Genomic DNA, 20,710 nt, shown 5'->3' on the forward strand with positions numbered 1-20,710 from the left:
CCTCGATAAAATAATGCTAAGTCCAAAGTGTTAACAATCTCTGATTTTAATGATAGTCAACCTCAAGGGAACGTTATAACCTTCTCCATGTGATCCTTGACTTGAACAGAATCTCATGTGTTTGGCCCATGTGTTTGGCCCAGCTACCTTAGATCTCTCTTAGCCCAGAATTCCAGTGTATTTTCTCCCCTTAGTTTCTTGGCTCTGTCCAGTCCCACCACCCAGCATACTGCACCAGCCTCAAACCCAAACAGGGCGCTCTTGGCTGAGTACTAGCTTGAGTTACTTCTCTCATTTCTGTGATCATGAGTAGCTGATGTACTCATGATTACAGTACCATCTGAGGAGGCAGGTGTAAGCTGGAGGTAGAATATGCTACCACAACATTTTTTTTGTTTAAAAAATGTTAGGCCCCGGTCCCCTCCATTTTTTCCCTCTTATATCCAAATTCTGACACCACTGGCCTGTAGCAGTCTATAATAGGCATGAGTTCAAGGTGTCATATGCTTCTCTGGTGCCTGTTTGTGGGCCAAATAGAGGAAGAGTATGCTGGAGAGAGCACTGACCAGGAAGATGACATCAAACCAACGGTGATAGAAGTTGAACTGTAGCTCTCCAAGGACCTCGGTGACTATGGTGCGGTACTCCAGAGGCATGCTCATTCGGATCAGCAGCACAGAGGAGACGAAGTACATGCCCTGCAAGTCAGATTAATCAAGAAGTCCCTCTGAATGTAGTGACAGACAAGTCCCAGGACATTGTTAAAATATTTAAAAGTATGGAGCACATTTCTGGCATTTTACAGCTGTGCGCATAAAGCTAGTTCATTAAACTTACCATTATCTGTGCTAATAGCAGGACAATGACATTGGAGGACTTACTGCTGGATATGGCATAAAAGAACTGTCAAGAAAGGGAGGAGAGATGAATTTATATAGTACTGCTAGATTCCTGTGTCAAAAACATTAAGTACTACAGTTAACATTTAATTGAAAATGTCTCTTCCATGCCACAATCCTGTATAGAACCATTCATATGATTAAGGCTATAAATAAGATATTTAAATAGACTGCCCCAAAAGGATCCAGTTATACTTTTCCCATATGGGTAAGTTGGTGGTTTTAGGTATTATAACATGAAAGGATTCCACCTTATCAGAAACTATGTGATACATATGATTTTAACATCATTATAAATCATTAAAACAAATTACTCCAGGCCACTCCAAGCCCTTGAAATTGTTACTAGGCTCCTGAGCTCTTCCTAAAACTGTGCTAGATGCTTGGTGATCCCTTCTTCCCTCCCAACCTCTTCTCTCCTTTCATTCGAACAATTCTTGGGTTTTGAAATCCTTACCTCTTCTGACAGAGAGGATTTACCTTCCAGCTCCATGAAGCCTTCCTATGCTGATCAGAAAACAGCTGAACATTCTGCTTCTCCTACTTCCATATCCTCCTTACAAGCAACTCTCACAGTTATTCTTCTACCCTCAAATACTATCTCATTTATTCATTCCAAATACCTGCTCAGCACCTACCATGTGCCACGTTCTGTTCTAGATGTTGGTGACATATCAGTGAATGAAACAGACTGTGACCTCATTCTATGACCTTTGGTAACTAACTGTACTTATCTGATTGGTGTATGATGTAAATACATCATCATCAACTCATGTATTAGTTTAACTTTTTCTTTTACGCTGTTGTATGTCTTTTAAATATTTGCGACTGTTGTTTAAGATCTCAGAAGGCAGAAATGTTAATTAGGTAAAATCATCTCACAGTGCCACATGTAATTAAATTAGTACTTTTAAACTCTGTGATACAACCTACCTTGGTAAGAGTGATCAGCAGTCCTCTGATAGACGTGACAATGATTATTCCAACCAGAATGAAGGAAATGTGCTGGGACCAGAACTTCACCTGTCAACACAATAGGAAGGAAAAATATTTGTTAAATCTCTGTTCAGAGAGATGGGAAAGCTAAGAAAATGCATTCTTATCACTTATGTAGCTGTGAGAGGGAACTTCATTAGCAAGTAAGTGGCAGCGAAAACATGTACAGGAAGACTGCAGTGGATATCTTAACTAGCAGACTTAAAACTTAAGGACAGAAGAAAGCAAGTGCAATGAAGTGATGAAAATAACTCTAATAACCAGAAGAAACACAAAGCTAATAACACAGCTTCAAGTGAAAAGCATGAATTAAAAGGAAACTAAATAGCAGCCTGATAATTTTAATATCTGAATGACAGTTCTCTGATCACCCAAAACTATAAGAAACTTTTCTTCTTATAATAAAAGAATATGTAGACATTCTCAGCTATAGTCTAGGAAATAGCTGACCTTCATCTGAATCACATGATGATACTTTCTTCTCCTCTTGGATTGCTTCAGAGTGAGAGGCAGCTGTGATACCCTGTGCTTGATTCAGGGCTGAAAAGCATCTGAGGGGGAGCTGCATTGCTAACATCTAAGAGATGTTATTCAGAATTATGAAATGTGAAGTACGTATATAGATGAGTTATAGATGGAATACATATACACACACAGCAGCTAGCCTCAAAGCACTGATAAGGGCATTTCTAAAAACTCACCCCAGTAAAAAAGTGTAAAAGAGGAAAACACATGTGAATAAAGAGTGAAGCATACTTTACCGTATAATTTATACACTACTTGAAGGAAAGATGCCATGCTCCTTCACATGAAAAAGGATACACTATTGATCTATCATCAAAAAAATGTGTGCTTTGAGCTGTTTCTCAAGGACTGGCGCTCAATTTGCTCTGGTGTATTTTCATTTTATCCAGCTATGAGGGGCATGTCCAGCTGAGATGGCTGGCTGGGGGTAGCATGCAGTCTGTGGCCAGGATCATAGCACAGCTAAATGGCACTCATAGGGACTAAGAACATGACATTGGTCTTATTATCAAAGTGCTAATCAGCTAGAATCACTGGCTATATATATACCTGGAAAATATACTATTCTACAAATAAAGACATTAAACTTAAATTGGGACAAGAATGTGTTTAATAACAGTAGTATTATAAAACACGTAGAAAGATGATTAAAAAAACCTTTGTGCACAGGTGACAGTTAACACTTTTAGCTCAAAACCCACATGAATTAATTGATACGGTTAATTTTTTATAGCAGAAATCATTTCAGTTCTAACACGAAAACACTAATTAGTATTTAATTTTCTACCAGAGGAATCAAAGGTGAGTTACGTTTGAAGATGTCATCAAGTATCACAGAAAGAAGTATTTGAATATTTGTTACGGAGAAGCTGGTGAGTGGTAGCTGCTAGAGAAGAAGAGGAGGAACTACAGAGATAATCACTATCCATGACAATAATAATTGCCAGTCGTTACTTATGGTTTTATGCCCTTTATGAATTTGCCATAGGAATATGCCAAAACATAGAGGAGAGTGAGAAGAATGAAAGCAGAAGCAAGTACCTAGAATAAGGAGTTAGAATCTAAAGAATTGTTATTTAGAGCAGATAAAATAGAAAGAAACATAAGAAATAAGGATTTTGATACAACTCTTACATCAAATTGGATCCCCAGATAATTCACAGTGATCTCAATGCCTCTTGTGACTGGATCAGTTTTCCCAACTCGGTCAAAAACGATATTAATGGTTGCCTGCAGAGACACAGACCTTTACATTAGAGTATCTCAATAATCACCATTTAAAAAAATGATTCAAAATAATGAATTAATCACCAAATGTACCTTACAGGTAGATATTCCTAAAAATGCAATTCTACTCTCAATCTAAATCATATATAAGAAATCTATTTTGGCTATTCACACATAGGCAAACAAAAGTCCCTATCTACACTATCTTTCTTTTCTGTAGAGTCTAAAGGGGAATAAGGCTATGACATATACAAATTAATTTAATAGGATCCAGCAAGGAAACATTTTGGTAGACGAGCTTAGGGTAAGAGAATCAAGGAATTCCAGGGTAATTCCCTGTGGTTATTTTCTGACAGCTCTAATAGCAATCACTAAAACAACAAAAATAGAGTTATAGCTGACAAGCCAACAAAGAAGATCAAATGGAATTACGAAAAATACCCAATTAATCCAAAAGAAGGAAGAAAAAAAGGAAAAAGGGGAAAAAAGAACACACGAGATGAATAAAAACATACAGCAACATGGTTGTTTTAAACTCAACCATATCAATAATCACATTAAATATAAATGGTCTAAACCAGGGGTTGGCAGACTCTGCCACTGTCATATAACTGTAGCTACAGACAATATGTAGATAAATGGGCTTGGCTGTGTTCCAATAAAACTTTTAAAGTAAAAGCACGTGGTGGCTGGATTTGGCCTGTGGGCTATAGATGGCTGACTCCTGGTCCAAATATGACAATTAAATGGCAGAGAGCACCAGATTAGATAAAAAAGCAAGTTGCTTACAAGAAACCCACTTTAAAAGATACAAATATGTTAAAAGTAAAAGTATGGAAAAAGATACATTATGCTAACGCTAATCAAAAGAAAGCTGGAATGTCTATATTAATATGAGACAAAGTAGATTTCATAGCAAAAAATAAAAGGGTCATTTCATAAGAATAAAAGAATCATTTCAACAAGGGGCACATAATGACCCTACATGACATACATGAAGCAAAAAAGTGATAGAATTTAAAAAAAGGCAAATCCACAACAATAGGTGGAAATTTCAACACCCCTCTCTTAGTAATTAAGTAGTCAGAAAATCAGTAAGAGTACAGAAAACTTTAACAATACTATCAACCAACTTAACCTAATTGACACTTGCAAGCCATTACACCCAACAGGAGTAGAATACACATTCTATTCAAGTGTACATAGAACATTAATCATGGTTAGCCATATTCTGGGTCAGAAAACAAGTCTCAATAAATTTAAAAAGTTTCAAAGTATATTCGCAGATCACATGAAATTAAATTAGAAAGCAATTACAGAAAGATATTCAGATGATCCCCAAATATTTTATAACATACTTCTAACCCACAAGTCAAAGAAGAAATCAAAAAGGAAATCAGAAAGTATTTTGAACTGAATGAAAATAAAAATAAACATCAAAAAAGTTGCATTTTGTGAGACGCAACTAAAATAGTACTTAGCAAGAAATTTATAGCATTAAGACACCTATATTAAAAAAAAGGTTTCAAACCAATGATCTTAGCTTCCACTTTAAGAAATTAGAAAAAGAAGACCCCAAAAAAGCAGAAGAGAAATAATAGTAGAAACCAGAAAAACAACAGAGAAAAATCAATTAACCCAGATGCTGGTTCTTTGAAAAGTTCAATAAGATTGATAAACTTCTATCGAGGCTGATCAGAAAAAAAGAGAAAAGACACCCATTATCAATATCAAGAATTAGAGAGATATCAATTCACATCCACTAAAATTATTATAATTAAAAAGATAGATAATAAGTGTTGGAGAGGATGTGGAGAAATTGCAACCATCACACATTGCTGGCAGGAATGTAAATTGGTACAGATGCTTTAGAAAACAGCCTGGTAGTTTGGCAGTTTATTAGAAGGTTAAACATATAGTTAGCATATAACCCAGCAATTCTACCCCTACAGGTATCTACCTAAGAGAAATGAAACATCTGTCCACATAAAAACTTATACATGAATGCTCACAATAGCATTATTTACAGTGGACAAAAAGTGGAAACAACTCAAATGTCCATCAACTGATAAGTGGATAATTTAAATTAATGTGGTATATCCATATAAGGAAATAAATATTACTCAGTCATAAAAAGGAATGAAGTACTGATAGAGGCTACCACATAGATGAACATTGAAAACATTTTGTGAAGAAGCCAATCACAAAAGATCACATTGTATGATTCTATTTACATGAAATGTCCAGAATAGGGAAATTTATAGAGACAGAAAGTATCAATAGATTAGTGGCTGCCTGAGGCTGGGGGAGAAATAGGGAATGACTGCTAGTGAGTATGGGATTTCTTTTTGGGGTGATAAAAATTGATTGTGTTGATGGTTACACACTTTGTGAATATTAAAAACCATTGAATTGTACACTAAATGGGTGAATTGTATTGCATGTGAATTATATCTCAATAAAGCTGTTACATAAAAAGAGAATGAGAGAAGTGACATCATTACAGACTTTATAAATATTAAAAGGATAATAAGAGAATACTATGAACAATCTTATGCCAATAAATTTGACAACTTCAATAAAAATGGGTAAATTCTTTGTAAGACACAAGTACAAAAGTTCACTCAAGAAGAAATAGATAACCCTGAATAAACTTTATACATATTAAAAAAATTATATTTGTAGTTAAAAAACTCTCTGCAAAGAAAACTCCAGGTCTAGATGGCTGATGAAATCCACCAAACATTTAAGAAAGAAATAATAACAATTCCATGCAAACTCTTCTGCTAATTAGAAGAGAAAGAAATACTTCTCAACTTATTCTCTAAGGTTAGACACCTAAACCAAACAAAGACATTAACAAGAAAACTACATTCTGGTATTCCTCATAAACATAGATGCACAAATTCTTAACAAAATTTTAGTAAATTAAATCTAACAAAATATAAAAAGGATAATACATCATGGCCAAGTAAAGTTTACTGCAGGAATGCAAGGTCAGTTTAATATTCAAAAAGTAATGTAACACTATATTAGCAGGCTAAAAAAGAAAAACCGTATGATCATCTCAATAGATGCAGAAAAGCATCTGACAAAATCAAACATGCTTTCATGATTAAAAACACTCAAGAAACTATGAATAAAAGAAAATTCCTCAGCCTGATAAAGGGCACCTAGGAAAAACCGACAGCTAACATCATATTTAATGGTGTAAGACTGGATGCTTTCCCCCTAAGATCAGGATGACTGCTCTATTTAACTCTGTAACTGGAGGCTTTGGTCAGTGCAGTAAGGCTGGGGGAGGAGGATCAGAAGAAAGGTAGGATGGAATTGTTTATGTAGAAAAATCCTACGAAATTTATAAAGAGCTTCTAGAAATAATAAGGGAGTTTAGCGAGGTTGCAGAATATAAGATCAATATACAAGAATCAATTGTATATCTATATACTAGTAACACTTGGAAATTAAAATTATAAAAACATTTTCATTTATAATAGCATCAAAAAATTAAATACTTAAGAGATAAGTCTGATGAAAGTTTTGTACACTAAAAACTATAAGGGCTTCCCTGGTGGTGCAGTGGTTGAGAATCCGCCTGCTAACTCAGGGGACACGGATTCAAGCCCTGGCCCGGGAAGATCCCACATGCTGCGGAGCAGCCGGGCCCGTTCGCCACAACTACAGACCCTGTGCTCTAGAGCCCACGAGCCACAACTACTGAAGCCCGCGGGCCTGGATCCCATGCTCTGCAACAGGGGAGGCCACCGCAGTGAGAGGCCCGTGCACTGCAACAAGGAGTGGCCCCTGCTTGCCGCAACTAGAGAAAACCCGTGTGCAGCAACAAAGACACAATGCAGCCAAAAATAAATAAATAAAATAAAATTTAAAAAGAGTAATAAAAACTATAAAACACTGTTGAGAGAAACTAAAGAAGATCTAAATAAATGAAGAGTTGTACCATGCTCATGAATTGGAAAACTCATTGATCAAGACAGTGTGGTATGGGCAGAAGTAAATATATAAGATACATATAAATCTCAATAGAAAAAAAGAGAGTACAGAAACAGACCCACACACATATGGTCAATTAGTTTTTGACAAAACTGCAAAATCACCTCAATGGAGAAAGGATACTCTTTTCAACAAATGGTGCTAGAACAATTGGCTATCTATATGAAAAAAATGAACTTGGATCCATACTCCAATATCATATTAGAAAATTAACTCAAGATGGATCATAGACCTAAATGTAAAACCTAAAACTATAAAATTTCTAGAAGAAAACATATGAAAAAAATCTTTGTGACAAATCTTTAGACAAATATTTCTTTTTTTTTTTGCAGTATGCGGGCCTCTCACTGTTGCGGCCTCTCCTGTTGCGGAGCACAGGCTCCAGACATGCAGGCTCAGCGGCCATGGCTCACGGGCCCAGCCGCTCCGTGGCATGTGGGATCTTCCCAGACCAGGGCACGAACCCGCGTCCCCTGCATCGGCAGGCAGACTCTCAACCACTGCGCCACCAGGGAAGCCCTAGACAAAGATTTCTTAGATACAACACCAAAAGCATAATCCATAGTAGGAAAAAAAAAGATAAATAGGACTTCATCAAAGTGAAGAATTTCTGGTTTTCGAAAGATACTGCTAAGTGAATGAAAAGCCAAGCCACTGACTGGGAGAAAATATCTGAAAATCACATATTTTATAAAAGGCTTCCAGACTATATTGAAAAACTCTCAAACCCAATAAAAAGAAAACAACCTAATTAAAAAATTGGCAAAAAAATTTGAATAGATACATTGCCAGAGAGGATATACAGGTGGCAAAAAGGCACATAAAAAGTTGTTCAACATCATTAGACATTAGGAAAATGCAAATTAAAATGATTCAATACCACCTCATACTTATTAAAACATCTAAGATTAAAAAGACTGACTACACAATGTTGGTGAGGATGTGGAATAACTGAAACCCTCAAACACTGCAGGTGGGAATATAAAATGGTGCAACCTCTTTGGAAAAGTTTGGCTGTTTCTTCAAAAGTCAAACATACAGCCATTCTACACTTAAATGCTTTCTCCCAAGAGAAAAGAGAGCATATGTCCAAATACAGACTTGTACATAGATGTTCACAGCAGCTTTATTGTAATATCCCCAAATTGAAAACAAACAAATATCGATCAGCAGGTGAACAGATAAATTGTGGCACATCCATACAATGGAACACTACTCAGCAATAAAAAGCAATAGAGGGCTTCCCTGGTGGTGCAGTGGTTGAGAGTCCGCCTGCCGATGCAGGGCACACGGGTTCGTGCCCCGGTCCGGGAAGATCCCACATGCCGCGGAGCGGCTGGGCCCATGAGCCATGGCCGCTGAGCCTGTGCATCTGGAGCCTGTGCTCCGCAACAGGAGAGGCCCCAACAGTGAGAGGCCCGCGTACCGCAAAAAAAAAAAAAAAAAAAAAAAAAAAAGTAATAGAGAGGCATTACAAAGGGGCCTGAGGAAACTTTTGGAAGTGATGATGGATGTGTTCTCTATCCTGATTGTGGTGATGACTGTTGCACAGGTATATATATATATATCAAAATTTACCAAATTGTATACTTTAAATATGTACAGTTTGTTGAATGTCAATTACATCTCAATAAAGCTGTTAAAAATGTTATGCTCTCCTAAAGGCTGCATCTCAGGAAAAGCCTTTAGTAGCTTAGTTAATTGAATACACTATCTTCATTTATCCTCTCCCACTGAATGAATCAAGATTTAAAAATGTCATCTGAATGGGTATTAGCATCAATTTATTATAACATTAGATCTGTTAAATCCAGAATCCTCCATTCATCTACACTGATCAAAATTAACTAACAAGCTGACAAAGCTCCTCTTTGTGCAAGCACAGCCCCAGTGGGAAAGTCACCGAACTAGAACGTCAAATCAGCCTTTTCTATAATCACACTGAAATCCATTAATACCTACAGATGAGTCACAAGTACAGACAAATAATGCAGTACATAAAATGCACATAAAGAATAGAGCATTAAGGGAGAGCCACAAACGAATAAGAGCTGTAAGCACAGAAGATGAATTTATCTGTAGAAATATGTTTTAGAATTTACTTTTTTGGGTATATACAGATTATTAAAAAGGACAGGTGGTTTCTATTCTGAGCTGAAGGTAGGAATTGCGTTATATACAATCACGTACTCATGCGTAATATGGAAAGCAGGGTGTAAAATAAGAAACTTCAATATTCACTCTTCATATATTTCATAATCTAAGAAATTATTCATGATTCTCTCTGCCATTACCAGGGAAAATCACCTAAATCCTGACAATTAAAAATAATATACTTACCATGAAAATTTTCCAAACACAGTAAATAGAGAAAAAGTAACCCAGAAAATTAAAATATTTCCCCTTGAAAGTTTTGGAGTATTCTATTCTCTCCTGAGGGAAAACAAACACAAAACATGGTTAGTCTCAGCAAAATTACATTTATATTCCACAAAATTCCTGCCTCTATGAATCACTGTTCAGGCTAAGAATTAAAACCACACATGATAATAATATTAAAATAACAGTAATAGTAGTAGTGGGAAAAATTTATTGAATGATTACTTTAAGCCAGAAATTAGGATAAACACCTTACATGCATTATCTACTTTAATCTTCATAACAACTCTTATGAGATATGTTCTCTTTAATTTTACAGATGAGAAAACAGAGGCTTAGAGAGGTTAAATAACTTGCTTAAGGTTGCAGAGCTAGTGAGTAAGGGAAGTTAGGCTCAGGTGTATCTGTCTTCAAAGCCTATGTTTACCTCTATCCTACATGGCTATTCCTGTGAAGAAATCCTCAAAAAGGATTAAAATAGTTTGAACAACCTTAACTAATAGATTTTGCATATTTAAATTACATTGCATTTTAGGTGTACCAAAGGAAAGTTACTTCTTGTAGTTAGGTCCCTTCTTGATCTGGATCCTTTAAAATAGGGCTAGACCACGGCAGATTGGTGTCTTACTGCTCTTACACTATTATTAACTTGCAAGAGAACAAAAAACAGAGGAGCTACCATAGGAGCTACCCTCTTGATCCTGGATCATCAGTAGGAAGGGGTGCGTGCCACCTTCCTAGATGACTAAAAGCCTCTTCTGACTATCCCACTAATTTCTATTTTTGAGAGTGTTCCATTAAGGGTTTTGCTGCTGGTAGGAGCAATGTCACAAAGAGTGCAGCCATCAGTGCTTCATGGCTGATATTGAAGCTATGAGGTGCCTCTTACATGGCTTGGCCATAGAGGATGCTAAAAAGCTATTTAGTCTTGTTCTCTCTTCAATCATATTAGTAAAAACCACACTTCAGTTTCCTTGCTCTGTACCTTGGTAGCATATAGATCAGCCGTTTCCAGGAAAAGCTGCCTGCTTAGTTCTTCCAAAGCATCCACTTCCTGTTGAATAAGAGTAAGATCTGGCACAAAATGGGCATCAAGGTTTAAATCACATAGAAGTTTCAAGGAACAGCAATAAAGAAAGCATATGCTTTTGGTTTCTTCTACAGTGGGTCCTAGGAACTGCCCATATTTTCAATTTCCTGCTTATAGCCAGCATTACTACTTTAGAACAACTTTTCCAACCTCAGACACAGGTGTATAAAAGCTTTTCCATCAAGAGCGTCACGACCAAACACCTACCACTCAGTTTCTCACTAGCTCAAGTGGCTCAGAGAGATGGTTCTGTTTATTTTTGCTTTATCTAGTTAGATTAAGTCAAATGTAATCTTTGGAATCTCAAAAGGTTACATAGTAAGAAAAACACCTATAATATAGCAAAGTTTTCTCCTGAAATATCTGAATAAATACAATGTTAGGGAAGGGAACTAATGTTTACTGAGTTCTAATACAGGCTGGGATTTATAGACATTACCTTCTTTAGTTCTTTACAGATATTATCTTCTATTATTTACAACAATCCCATGAGATAGGTGTTATTATCCATTTTGCAGATAAGGAAAGTAAAGCTCAGAGAGTCAAATAACTTGCTCAAAGTCACACAGCTAATAGGCATGGAAGCAAAGGCAGATCTGCCTTACTCCAAGGCCTGCTCTTTCCATTACGCTATGCCACTTTCGAAGAACTCAGTGAGGTCGTGTGATTATCCTCTCCATTTAGGAAAGGATTCAGAGATCTTAAATAATCCCGATACTTTTTTGACTTGACTTAGTGTTGCTAAGATAGCTTAAACCTAAACTTTGGCTTTTATGAATTTTTAAGTAATAAAAATAGTAAAGACAGCCCTTTCTAAAACAGAAGCATTGGCTTTAATCCAAATCCTCCCTCCTCTCTGTGAGTTTTCCACTATTACCCAAATCAGCAAATGCCCATCAGCTCCTTCCTCAGTACTGGCTGCTGTTGGCATGGTCCAGGCCACTGAATAATGCGGTTTAATGAGTTACACGTTTGGCTCTTCCATGATTAGGCAGTAAGGTCCTTGAGGAGAGAGGCTATCCTCTGCTCATCATTTTATCCCTTAGCACTCTGCTGGAAATAGGAGATGAGAAATGAATTTAAAGTCATCTTTTTTTTCTCTCTCCTGTGGTCATCCTACTTTTTTTTCTTTTTCTTTTTCCAATTCTTACCTGCATTTCACACCAGAAAGATATATCATAATTTATAGCAAGAATAGGTTACATTCTTTTTCTCCAATTGAGGCACAGGGGAATCTGTTCTTCCTCAGGTCAGAGAATGAAGCAGGAATATGCTATTTTACCTCTAGTCCCCCACCCCAAATTCCAGCTTAATAACCTGGTAGCCACAAAGAGATTTGGTTACTCAATTTGGGAATCAGTTTAACACTGCAACCAGCTGGGCCAAGACAAGTCCATTATCCCAATCTCCTTGATTCTTTAAACCAAAAAGTCACTGGAGATACAGAGCTGCTTAAAATTTGTTTGTTTCTAAAACTGACTGCTTTAGAAATGGGCCCTTACAATCTCATATACAAACCATCCATCTGGGGGAGGCATTGTTTTGCGGTGGTGTTTCAGAGGTGGGAAATGCAATAGTGTAGTGGAAAGAACTGAGCAGACCACAGTTCTCGTCTTATCTTTGCCACAAGCCACTGTGTGACAACTTCTCTGGGTCTATTTTCTCATCTGTAAAATGGAAAGACTGACATGTTAGGACCCCTTCAGTTCAAAGACAATGGTTTTATTATTTTATGATCTTCTATGGCTGTTGGAAAGATGACTGTACACATTGTATTTCCTAAGCCCAGCCCTGGCCAGCTGAACTCTGTTGCAGTCAGGTATCTTAGAAGAGAATATCCCAATACTATTTTTTCTTCTGCCCTTGGTCCAGAGTTGAGAAAAAGAATCAAGCAGAGGGATAAAGGATACTTTCACTTCCTGGTGCTGAAGTGGTAACACTCTTTATCATTCCCCAGAATCCTGATGGTTTGTTATGCACCTCCCCCTTCTGGAACATAGTCCTCCGTGTCATTGCCATCCTGAAATAAAATATAAAACCTCAGCAAGGAAGCATGGACCCTCGTACTCCATTCTCATCCGCTTTCCAGTCTCATAACTGCTCCTTTCATTTGCTGAGCTGTTCAGGGAAGGATTCAAATTCTGGAGTCCCACTTTTCCACTGCTTACAACTGAGGGAAAAGCATACACTCCCAGAAGGAATGTGGAATAGGTGAAGGAGCACAGAATTGGAGTAGGCAATAAATTTGAGGACTGCCTCTACAACTTGGAAACTGTGAGACCTTAGAGTTTTCATTTCCTCATCTCTGGATGATTGTGAAGATCAATGAAATAATATATTTAATTATTACCATTATCATTTAAAAACAAAATAGAACAATAGCTAACATGCCTAGCTAAAGGATCAGGTACAGGGTAGGAACTCAATAAATGTTTTTTTCTTTCCTTTTTAAAAGCAGACAAAAGAAAAACAAACAAACAAACAAACAAAAACCTCGGAAAATCACATAAACCTGGCCTCTTCTAAAACACCATTCTCCCTTTAATGACAGTCTCCCCCTACTACCGAATAAATCAATGGAAAACTTGTCCTTCCTCTTGTCCTGTCAGTCTGTGGAAGGACCTACCGCTTCAGTGGTGGCTGCTGGCATTTTCCAGCCCATCACATAGAATAGGGTCCTTGTGAGGAAAAATAGAGCATTTATGCATAAATGGCTTCTTGAAGAGTACAATAGGCCAAGGCCTACAGGCTTGAAGTAAACCAGAATGAGTCTAATAAAAAGAGTTGTAGAACTAAAGAAAAATTTAACTCAAGGTTAACCTCAAAAGGATGACAAAAGATAGAAGTGGTAAGGATAAAGAAGCAGCATTGGTATTCATGGTTAGGACCAATACAAATGGAACCAATGGTACCAAATACCAAATGGTATTTTTGTGGGCTAAATTCTTTAAGCCATTGGCTAAAATGATATTAACAATAAAGAATATTAAGTGTGTTAGCCACACTGACTTAATTGTTTCCTCCTTAAAATGTCCTTTACCGGGATACTGAGTAAATGGAATATAGCTCCCAAGTTGTATCAGCTCCTTCTGCGTTTTCCTTTAATTACGCATGTGCACCGTAACTCAGCATTATTGGAAGATGTAGAACAGCCAAGAAGAGGCTCAGACCTAGGGAGATTTTGACTTGGCGAGACTCATAAGTCTTAGTTTTCCTATTTTCATAGTTGGGAAAGCTGGAGCAAAAGGGAAGAGGTTCTATCCCACTCATTTACATCAACTTACCATGCTGAATTAAAGGAAGGCAGAGGGAGATAGGGCGCACAGAAGTGCATTTCTGTTGTCCTTAGTTTCAATGTCTATAATACAATAAACATAATGACTGGCTGTGGAGTGGAACCTCTTGAACATGTAAAGATGACAGACACTGCATTGTGGCCCCACAACAGGCAAAGAGGTAATCACTAGAAGAAGTATGTACTTGGTAGTAGTTTGCACGTAAAGAAGCTGAAAAATGTCTACTATGGTTTAAATACTCCATTCTGCCATTTTCTGGTGTCCATTGCTTCTGGTTGGAAGTCAGCAATTACTTTTTTAATTAAACATTTTCTTTTGAGATAACTGTAAATCCACATGGGGTTATAAAAAAAATACAGAGATACCATGTACCCTTTCCCCACCTTTCCCCAATGGAAATCTTGTGGGTACAATATCACAACCAGGATACTGACACTTATAGAGTCAAAATACAGAACATTTCCATTACTACAAGGATTCCTCATGTTGCCCTTGTATAGCCCACTTCCCTCCTCCCACCCCCAGGCCTTCTTTAACCCCTGGCAACCACGAATCTGTTTCCACTTCCATTTTGTCATTTAAAAAATGTTATATAAATAGAATCATACAGTATGCACCCTTTGTGAACTGGCTTTTTTACTCAGCATAATTTTCTGGAGATTCATACAGGTTGTTGCATCTATCAGTAGTTCATAACTTCTTATTACTCAGCAGTATTCTGTGGTATGGATAAACCACACTTTAACTATTTATCCATTAAAGGATATCTGGATTATTTCCATTTTTGGCTACTATGAATAAAACTGCTATAAACATTAAGGCACAAATTTTTGTGTGAAGATAAGTCTTCATTCCTCTGGAAAAAGTACCCAGGAATGCAATTGCTATGTTGTGTAATAGTTGCATGTTTAGTTTTTTTAAGAAACTGCTAAACCGTGTTCCAGAGTTACTATACTATTCCACATTCTAACCAGCAATGTATGAGTGATCCAGTTTCTCTGCATCCTTACTAGCATTTGTTGTTGTCACTAATTTTTATTTTAGTCATTCTAATATGTATGTAGTAATAGCTCATAGTTGTAATTGCATTTCTCTAACAGCTAATGACGTTAAAAAGCCTTTTCATGTGCTTAATTGCCATTTATACAACGTGTACAGTGAACGTCTGTGCAGGTCTTTTGCCCAACTTCTAACTGGACTGTTTTTTTTTTTTTTCTCTAACTTGTGAAAGTTAGTTCTTTCTCAGATATGTGGTTTGCAAATACTCCCTCCCAGTCTGTAAGTTTTCTTTTCATCCTCTTAGCAGGGTTTTTCACAGAGTGAAATTTTTTCATTTTGATGAAGTCCAATTTATCAATTTTTCCTTTTATAAATTGTGCTTTTGGTGCCAAGTCTAAGAACTCTTGTGTAGCCCTAGATTTCAAATATTTCTCCTATTTTTCTACCAAGTTTTATAGTTTTACATTTTGAATTAATTTTTGTATAAGGTGTGAGACTTACACTGAGATTCATTTAAAAAAATCTATGGATGTCCAATTGTTCAAGCACCATTTGTTGAAAAGGCCATCTTTCCTCCACTGAATTGATTTTGCAAATTTGTAAACAAATTAGTTGGGCATTTTTCTGTTGGTCTGAGTCCTCTATTCTGCTCCATTGGTCTATGTGTCTATACCTCTGCCAATATAATCCTTGATTATAGCTGTATAATAAGTTTTGAAATCAGATAGACTGATACTGTTCATTTTACTTTTTCAAAATTGTTTTAGCTATTTTGAAAAAGTGTCTAGTACTTTTGTGTCTCCATATAAACTTTAGAATAATTTTGTGTGTATCTACAAAAAATCTTGCTGGGATTTTGAAATGACTTACATTAAACGTGTACATCAATGTGGGGAGAATTAACATCTTTACTACGTTGAGTCTTCCAATCTATTAAACACGGTATGTTTCTCTATTTAGACCTTTGATTTCTTTCATCGGCACTTCATAGTTTTCAGCATATAAGTCCTGTACGTGTTGTGTTAGATTTATACCTAAGTATTTCATTTTTTTTGAGTGACTGTAATTTGTACTGTATTTTTAATTTCTAGTAATATAAAAATACAATTAATTTTTGTATGTTTACTTTGTATTCTACAACCTTGTTCAGCAACCATTACTTTTTTTGTTGTTCCCCTCTATTTATCATTTTTCTCTTGATGCTTTCAAGATTTTTTCTTTATCTTTGTCTTTTAGCAATTTGACTATATGAACCTAGGTGTAGTTTTGTGGTTCCCCTACTTAATCCTCTTAGATCTGTAAATTAATGTTTTCCACCAAATTTGGAAGGCTTTTGGCCATTATTTTTTCAAGTACTTTTCTGGCCCCTTTCTCTTCTAGGACTCCAACTACAAGTATTTAGACTGCTTGATATTGCTTCATCCTGAGATTTTGTTCATTTTTCTTCCATCTTTGATTTCTCTGTTCTTCAGACTGAATAATTTCTATTGATCTGCCTTCAAGTTCACTGATTCTTTCTTCTGCCATCTCAATTCTGCTAAGTCTACATAGTAAAATTTTCATTTCAGTTACTGTAGTTTTCAGGTTTGAATTTTCTTTTGTTTCTTTTTTAAAATATAGTTTCTATTTCTCTTTTGAGACTCCTTGTCTGTTCACTAATTAATATTATGCTTCCTTCATTTCTTTGAATGTATTTATAATAGCTGTTTTCAAGTCTGTTTGCTAAATCTGTTATCTGGGCCCCCCCGGAGTTGTGTCTATTAGTTGCTTTTTATCTTGAATATGGGTTGCACAGTTCTGTTTCTTTGTATGTCTAGTAAGTTCTGATTGAAAACTTGACATTGTAGATATTATGTTTTAGTGGCTTTGGAATCTGTTTTATTTTTCTGAGGACTGCTCTTTTTTTGTTCTAGTAAGCAGTTAATTTACCTGGACTCGAAATGTGAAACTGTCATACTTACTGTGTGCAGTAACTAACGTTTCTGCTCAGCTTTTCAACTCTTAGCGGCTCTTTCTTTAGCCTGACTCTCTGGTGGTTTCCTCTGAGCCTGAGCAGGTTAGTGGTCAACAAAGAATTTGGGCAGATTTTATAATCAGATTTTAGGCCTTGCTTACCCTCTCTGTGGTCCCTTTGTTTCTAGGGATCCCTCCTAAATTTCTAATTGCTTTGCCAGTCCTGAGTTGTACCTTCTGACACCTCAAGCCAAGTAAGAATTTCACTTTCTGTCATCCAACTTGTCTAACTTACATACCTGTCACTTTCTGTCATCCAACAATGTCTAACTTACATACTGTTCAGACAATGCACTCAGTCAAAGACACAACGAACTTGCAAATCTCATTAAGAGGCAATGCTGTCTTTCAAGGGTAGACCCCTTTCTAGTTTCCGCCTACTTCTCAGCTCTCTGGTATTTCCTCTACACATGCATAGTTTAGTGATGAGGCAGGGATTTGGGCAGAGTTTATATGTAGATTGTAGATCTCAGTCCTTCTGCATCTCTCTTGCTTCCAAAATTTTCCCTTTAAATTTTCCAGTTACTCTGCTGATTTGAACTCTATCAATCTGTATACTTGAGTGGGCAGTGGTTGAAGAGCACTCCGAGGCAAGAAAACCACAAACATGCAGTTACCTGACACTCTTCAAATTTCTACCTGTCTCTGTTCATTTTCCATTGCCTTTGAATATTTGTTTTTAACAATTTTTCCTGTTTCTAATTCAAGGGTAGAGATAAGGTTTTTCCTCATAGTAATAGCTTGCATTAACTTTTACATACTCTACATACTCTAGGTTTTTTGTTTTTGTATGTCATAAGCTGTGTGAAAAAGTATAGATTCAGAATTTGTGGGTTGAAAGGGATCCTAGAGACCTTTTAGTTAACCCCACCATTTTACAAATGAGAAAACTGAGATAGTTTAGTATTTGCTCAAGATGACTTAACAAGTTTCTTGTAAAGTGATTGTCTAGTTCAAGTTCTTTTCCTTATGCCATGGTGTGTAGTTGCATAATTGTATTTTTTATCTTCTACAAAACTACAATTTCAAAACTAATATTGTTTGTGAAAAAAGACTATACTTCAGTTATATCATAGATCTCCAAAACAAAAGCTTTAAAATCTAAGTCAACAGAAAAATAAAACAAAATAACAGGTCACTTAATTCTCTCAAACTGAAAAAAGCTGAAAGGCTTTGATCACTAACTCAGCATATTTATACTATCTGAACTAGGTTTTTGATGAATATTTTCCAAATACTATAAACCTTATCCTCTATTCAGTGTTCCAAGTGAGAAGACAGTATGCCTCTTTCCTGCCCCCATTTTCAACCATTAACTTTTCTGTACATAACAGATACTATTTTTCGTGTATGTCATCTCACTAGGGCCCTCTGCTGTTAAATTGAAAGATGTTTTCTGGTCACTACTCTTCTGCAACTACGAGTGTTTCTGCAAACATTTTTTCAATATTTTGGTAAATAGCAAGGACATTGTATGAACCTCGAAGGTCGCAGTGTTGTCATGTTAGCCGTCTATCTGCCCTGTTAGCTCCACTGGGTAAAGAACTGTGATAATCAGGTTAAGTTGGGAGGCTGATTCTTCTGAGAGCCACTCAAATTAGTAAGACCTACGGCAGGACCACAAACCATCCCAGACCCTGACTTAACAAGGTCTATAGGGGTACATGTATAGATCAGAGCCAATTCCTCAGCATGACTAGCGATGAAATGGCTTAAAAGTGCACATCCACAGTGACATGGGTCATGACTTTATATTCATCTCTCTATATAAATAAAATAAATATAGTACAAGGGAGAATGACCATGGGAATCAAAATAGTATGTTCCTATACAAGTATCTTTTAATATTGAACAATGTTGCTCTTGTTGTTATATTCTAAAAATCTACATTCATATTCATTCATGTAAAATAAACTGTAGAGCATGAATGTGAACAAAACATATATAAGTAAACAAATGTATACACATGTGTATCTACTTCCACTCCCTTAGTAAAGATGTATACAAATGGAGATAAATAATTAGTTGGTGAATCTGGACCTCTTTATCATTCTAATGTTTATTGTTCTCTCTTATATTAAGTCTTCTTTGACTTGATTATGTATCTTACTGCAGTAAAGTGTTGAAAGAAGAAACATGAAATGGAAAAACACTCATGCAATTTAAAACTTCTGTGACATCATTTTTATATGAGTACTAATAACTCTAATAAAAACAGTAGACCAATAAGCTTCATGAAGGTAGGAACTGATTACCTCGTTCATCATTCTATCTCTATGTAGTATTCAGCATTTAGTACAGTGCCTCGCATAAAGTAGGCTTTCTATATAATTATTAAGTGAATGACTATATGAATGAATAAATAAAGGTAAAGTATTAAAACCAAATGATTGTCCTGCTGAGATTATTAGTAAGTTAGATAGTTTTCCCTGGCTATGTATAGTTCACTGTTCTAAGAACTCTACATGTTAGTCAACTCATTATTATTATTTCCATTTTACAGATAAGGAAACCAAGACATAAAGAAATAAAGCAACTAGCTCAAAGTCACACTGTGAGTTGTAGGCCAAAGATTCAGATTCAGATAGTCTGAATCTAGAGCCTATGCTTTTACCCGCTGTGATACAGATTTCTAGAAATGTCACCTCGAAAACATACATTTTAAAAGTAGTTTTTAAATAATAAAAACAACAACAATAGCTGGAAGACTTGAAGGATTTTTTAAAGTAGTTGGAGAAAGGGAAGTTGAAATAAGGCATGAAAAAGTTTGTAAAAATGTAGCACAATAGACTTTTAAAACATCCAGTGTAGAATACCTTCAAATATAAAAGTTATTATAAAATTTATCTCAAGAGAATTTATCTAAAGTTAGGAACTAAGGTTGAATTTGAAAATTTTCTTTCACATAAGATTAGACACTAAGTCTTTGATGGTTCCCTAACTTAAAAATGAAATGAGATGAAATTCCCTGTTAGCACCAATTCATGTCAAATTTCCTTGTTGAAAAATTCTAACAGCATTAATGTGCTGATATCTTACCTTTTCTTTTTGCTTATGATCATATCCATGGTTTGGAGTAGTCGCCGTTCCAGGGCTACAATATCTGTGTCAGTCACATTCCTATAATAAGCACAAGCTGTTAGCAAAGTTTTGGGTTCCATCCCTGGGCATAATACAAGGCAGCTGGAGAAACACATAAACCTCAATTGTTACCCTATAATTCAAGGAACTGTATTTTTTCTGAGGAATATTAAAATAACTATAATAAGCAAAAA

The 20,710-nt window shown here is 36.1% G+C and overlaps 1 protein-coding gene across 2 annotated transcripts in view; it reads right to left on the reverse strand.

The window, feature by feature from the left end:
* Window positions 1-20,710, reverse strand: part of GPR89A (G protein-coupled receptor 89A) — a 42,853-nt gene that overhangs the window by 2,652 nt on the left and 19,491 nt on the right. Inside the window, exons 7-14 of one of the 2 annotated variants that reach the window (XM_029228416.1) lie at window positions 20,475-20,555; window positions 13,038-13,147; window positions 11,023-11,111; window positions 9,999-10,091; window positions 3,555-3,650; window positions 1,833-1,922; window positions 838-903; window positions 567-698 (exon numbers count right to left, since the gene is read on the reverse strand). In XM_029228416.1, coding sequence (XP_029084249.1) covers window positions 567-698; window positions 838-903; window positions 1,833-1,922; window positions 3,555-3,650; window positions 9,999-10,091; window positions 11,023-11,111; window positions 13,038-13,147; window positions 20,475-20,555 — 757 coding nt within the window. Of the gene's footprint in view, window positions 1-28; window positions 699-837; window positions 904-1,832; window positions 1,923-3,554; window positions 3,651-9,998; window positions 10,092-11,022; window positions 11,112-13,037; window positions 13,148-20,474; window positions 20,556-20,710 lie in introns of those variants that run through there. The other variant, XM_029228415.1, reaches the window with a different exon arrangement.

This window comes from Monodon monoceros, unplaced genomic scaffold (assembly GCF_005190385.1).
Source record: "Monodon monoceros isolate NGI ecotype Baffin Bay Population unplaced genomic scaffold, NGI_Narwhal_1 Super_Scaffold_18, whole genome shotgun sequence".
Taxonomy (NCBI): Eukaryota; Metazoa; Chordata; class Mammalia; order Artiodactyla; family Monodontidae; genus Monodon; species Monodon monoceros.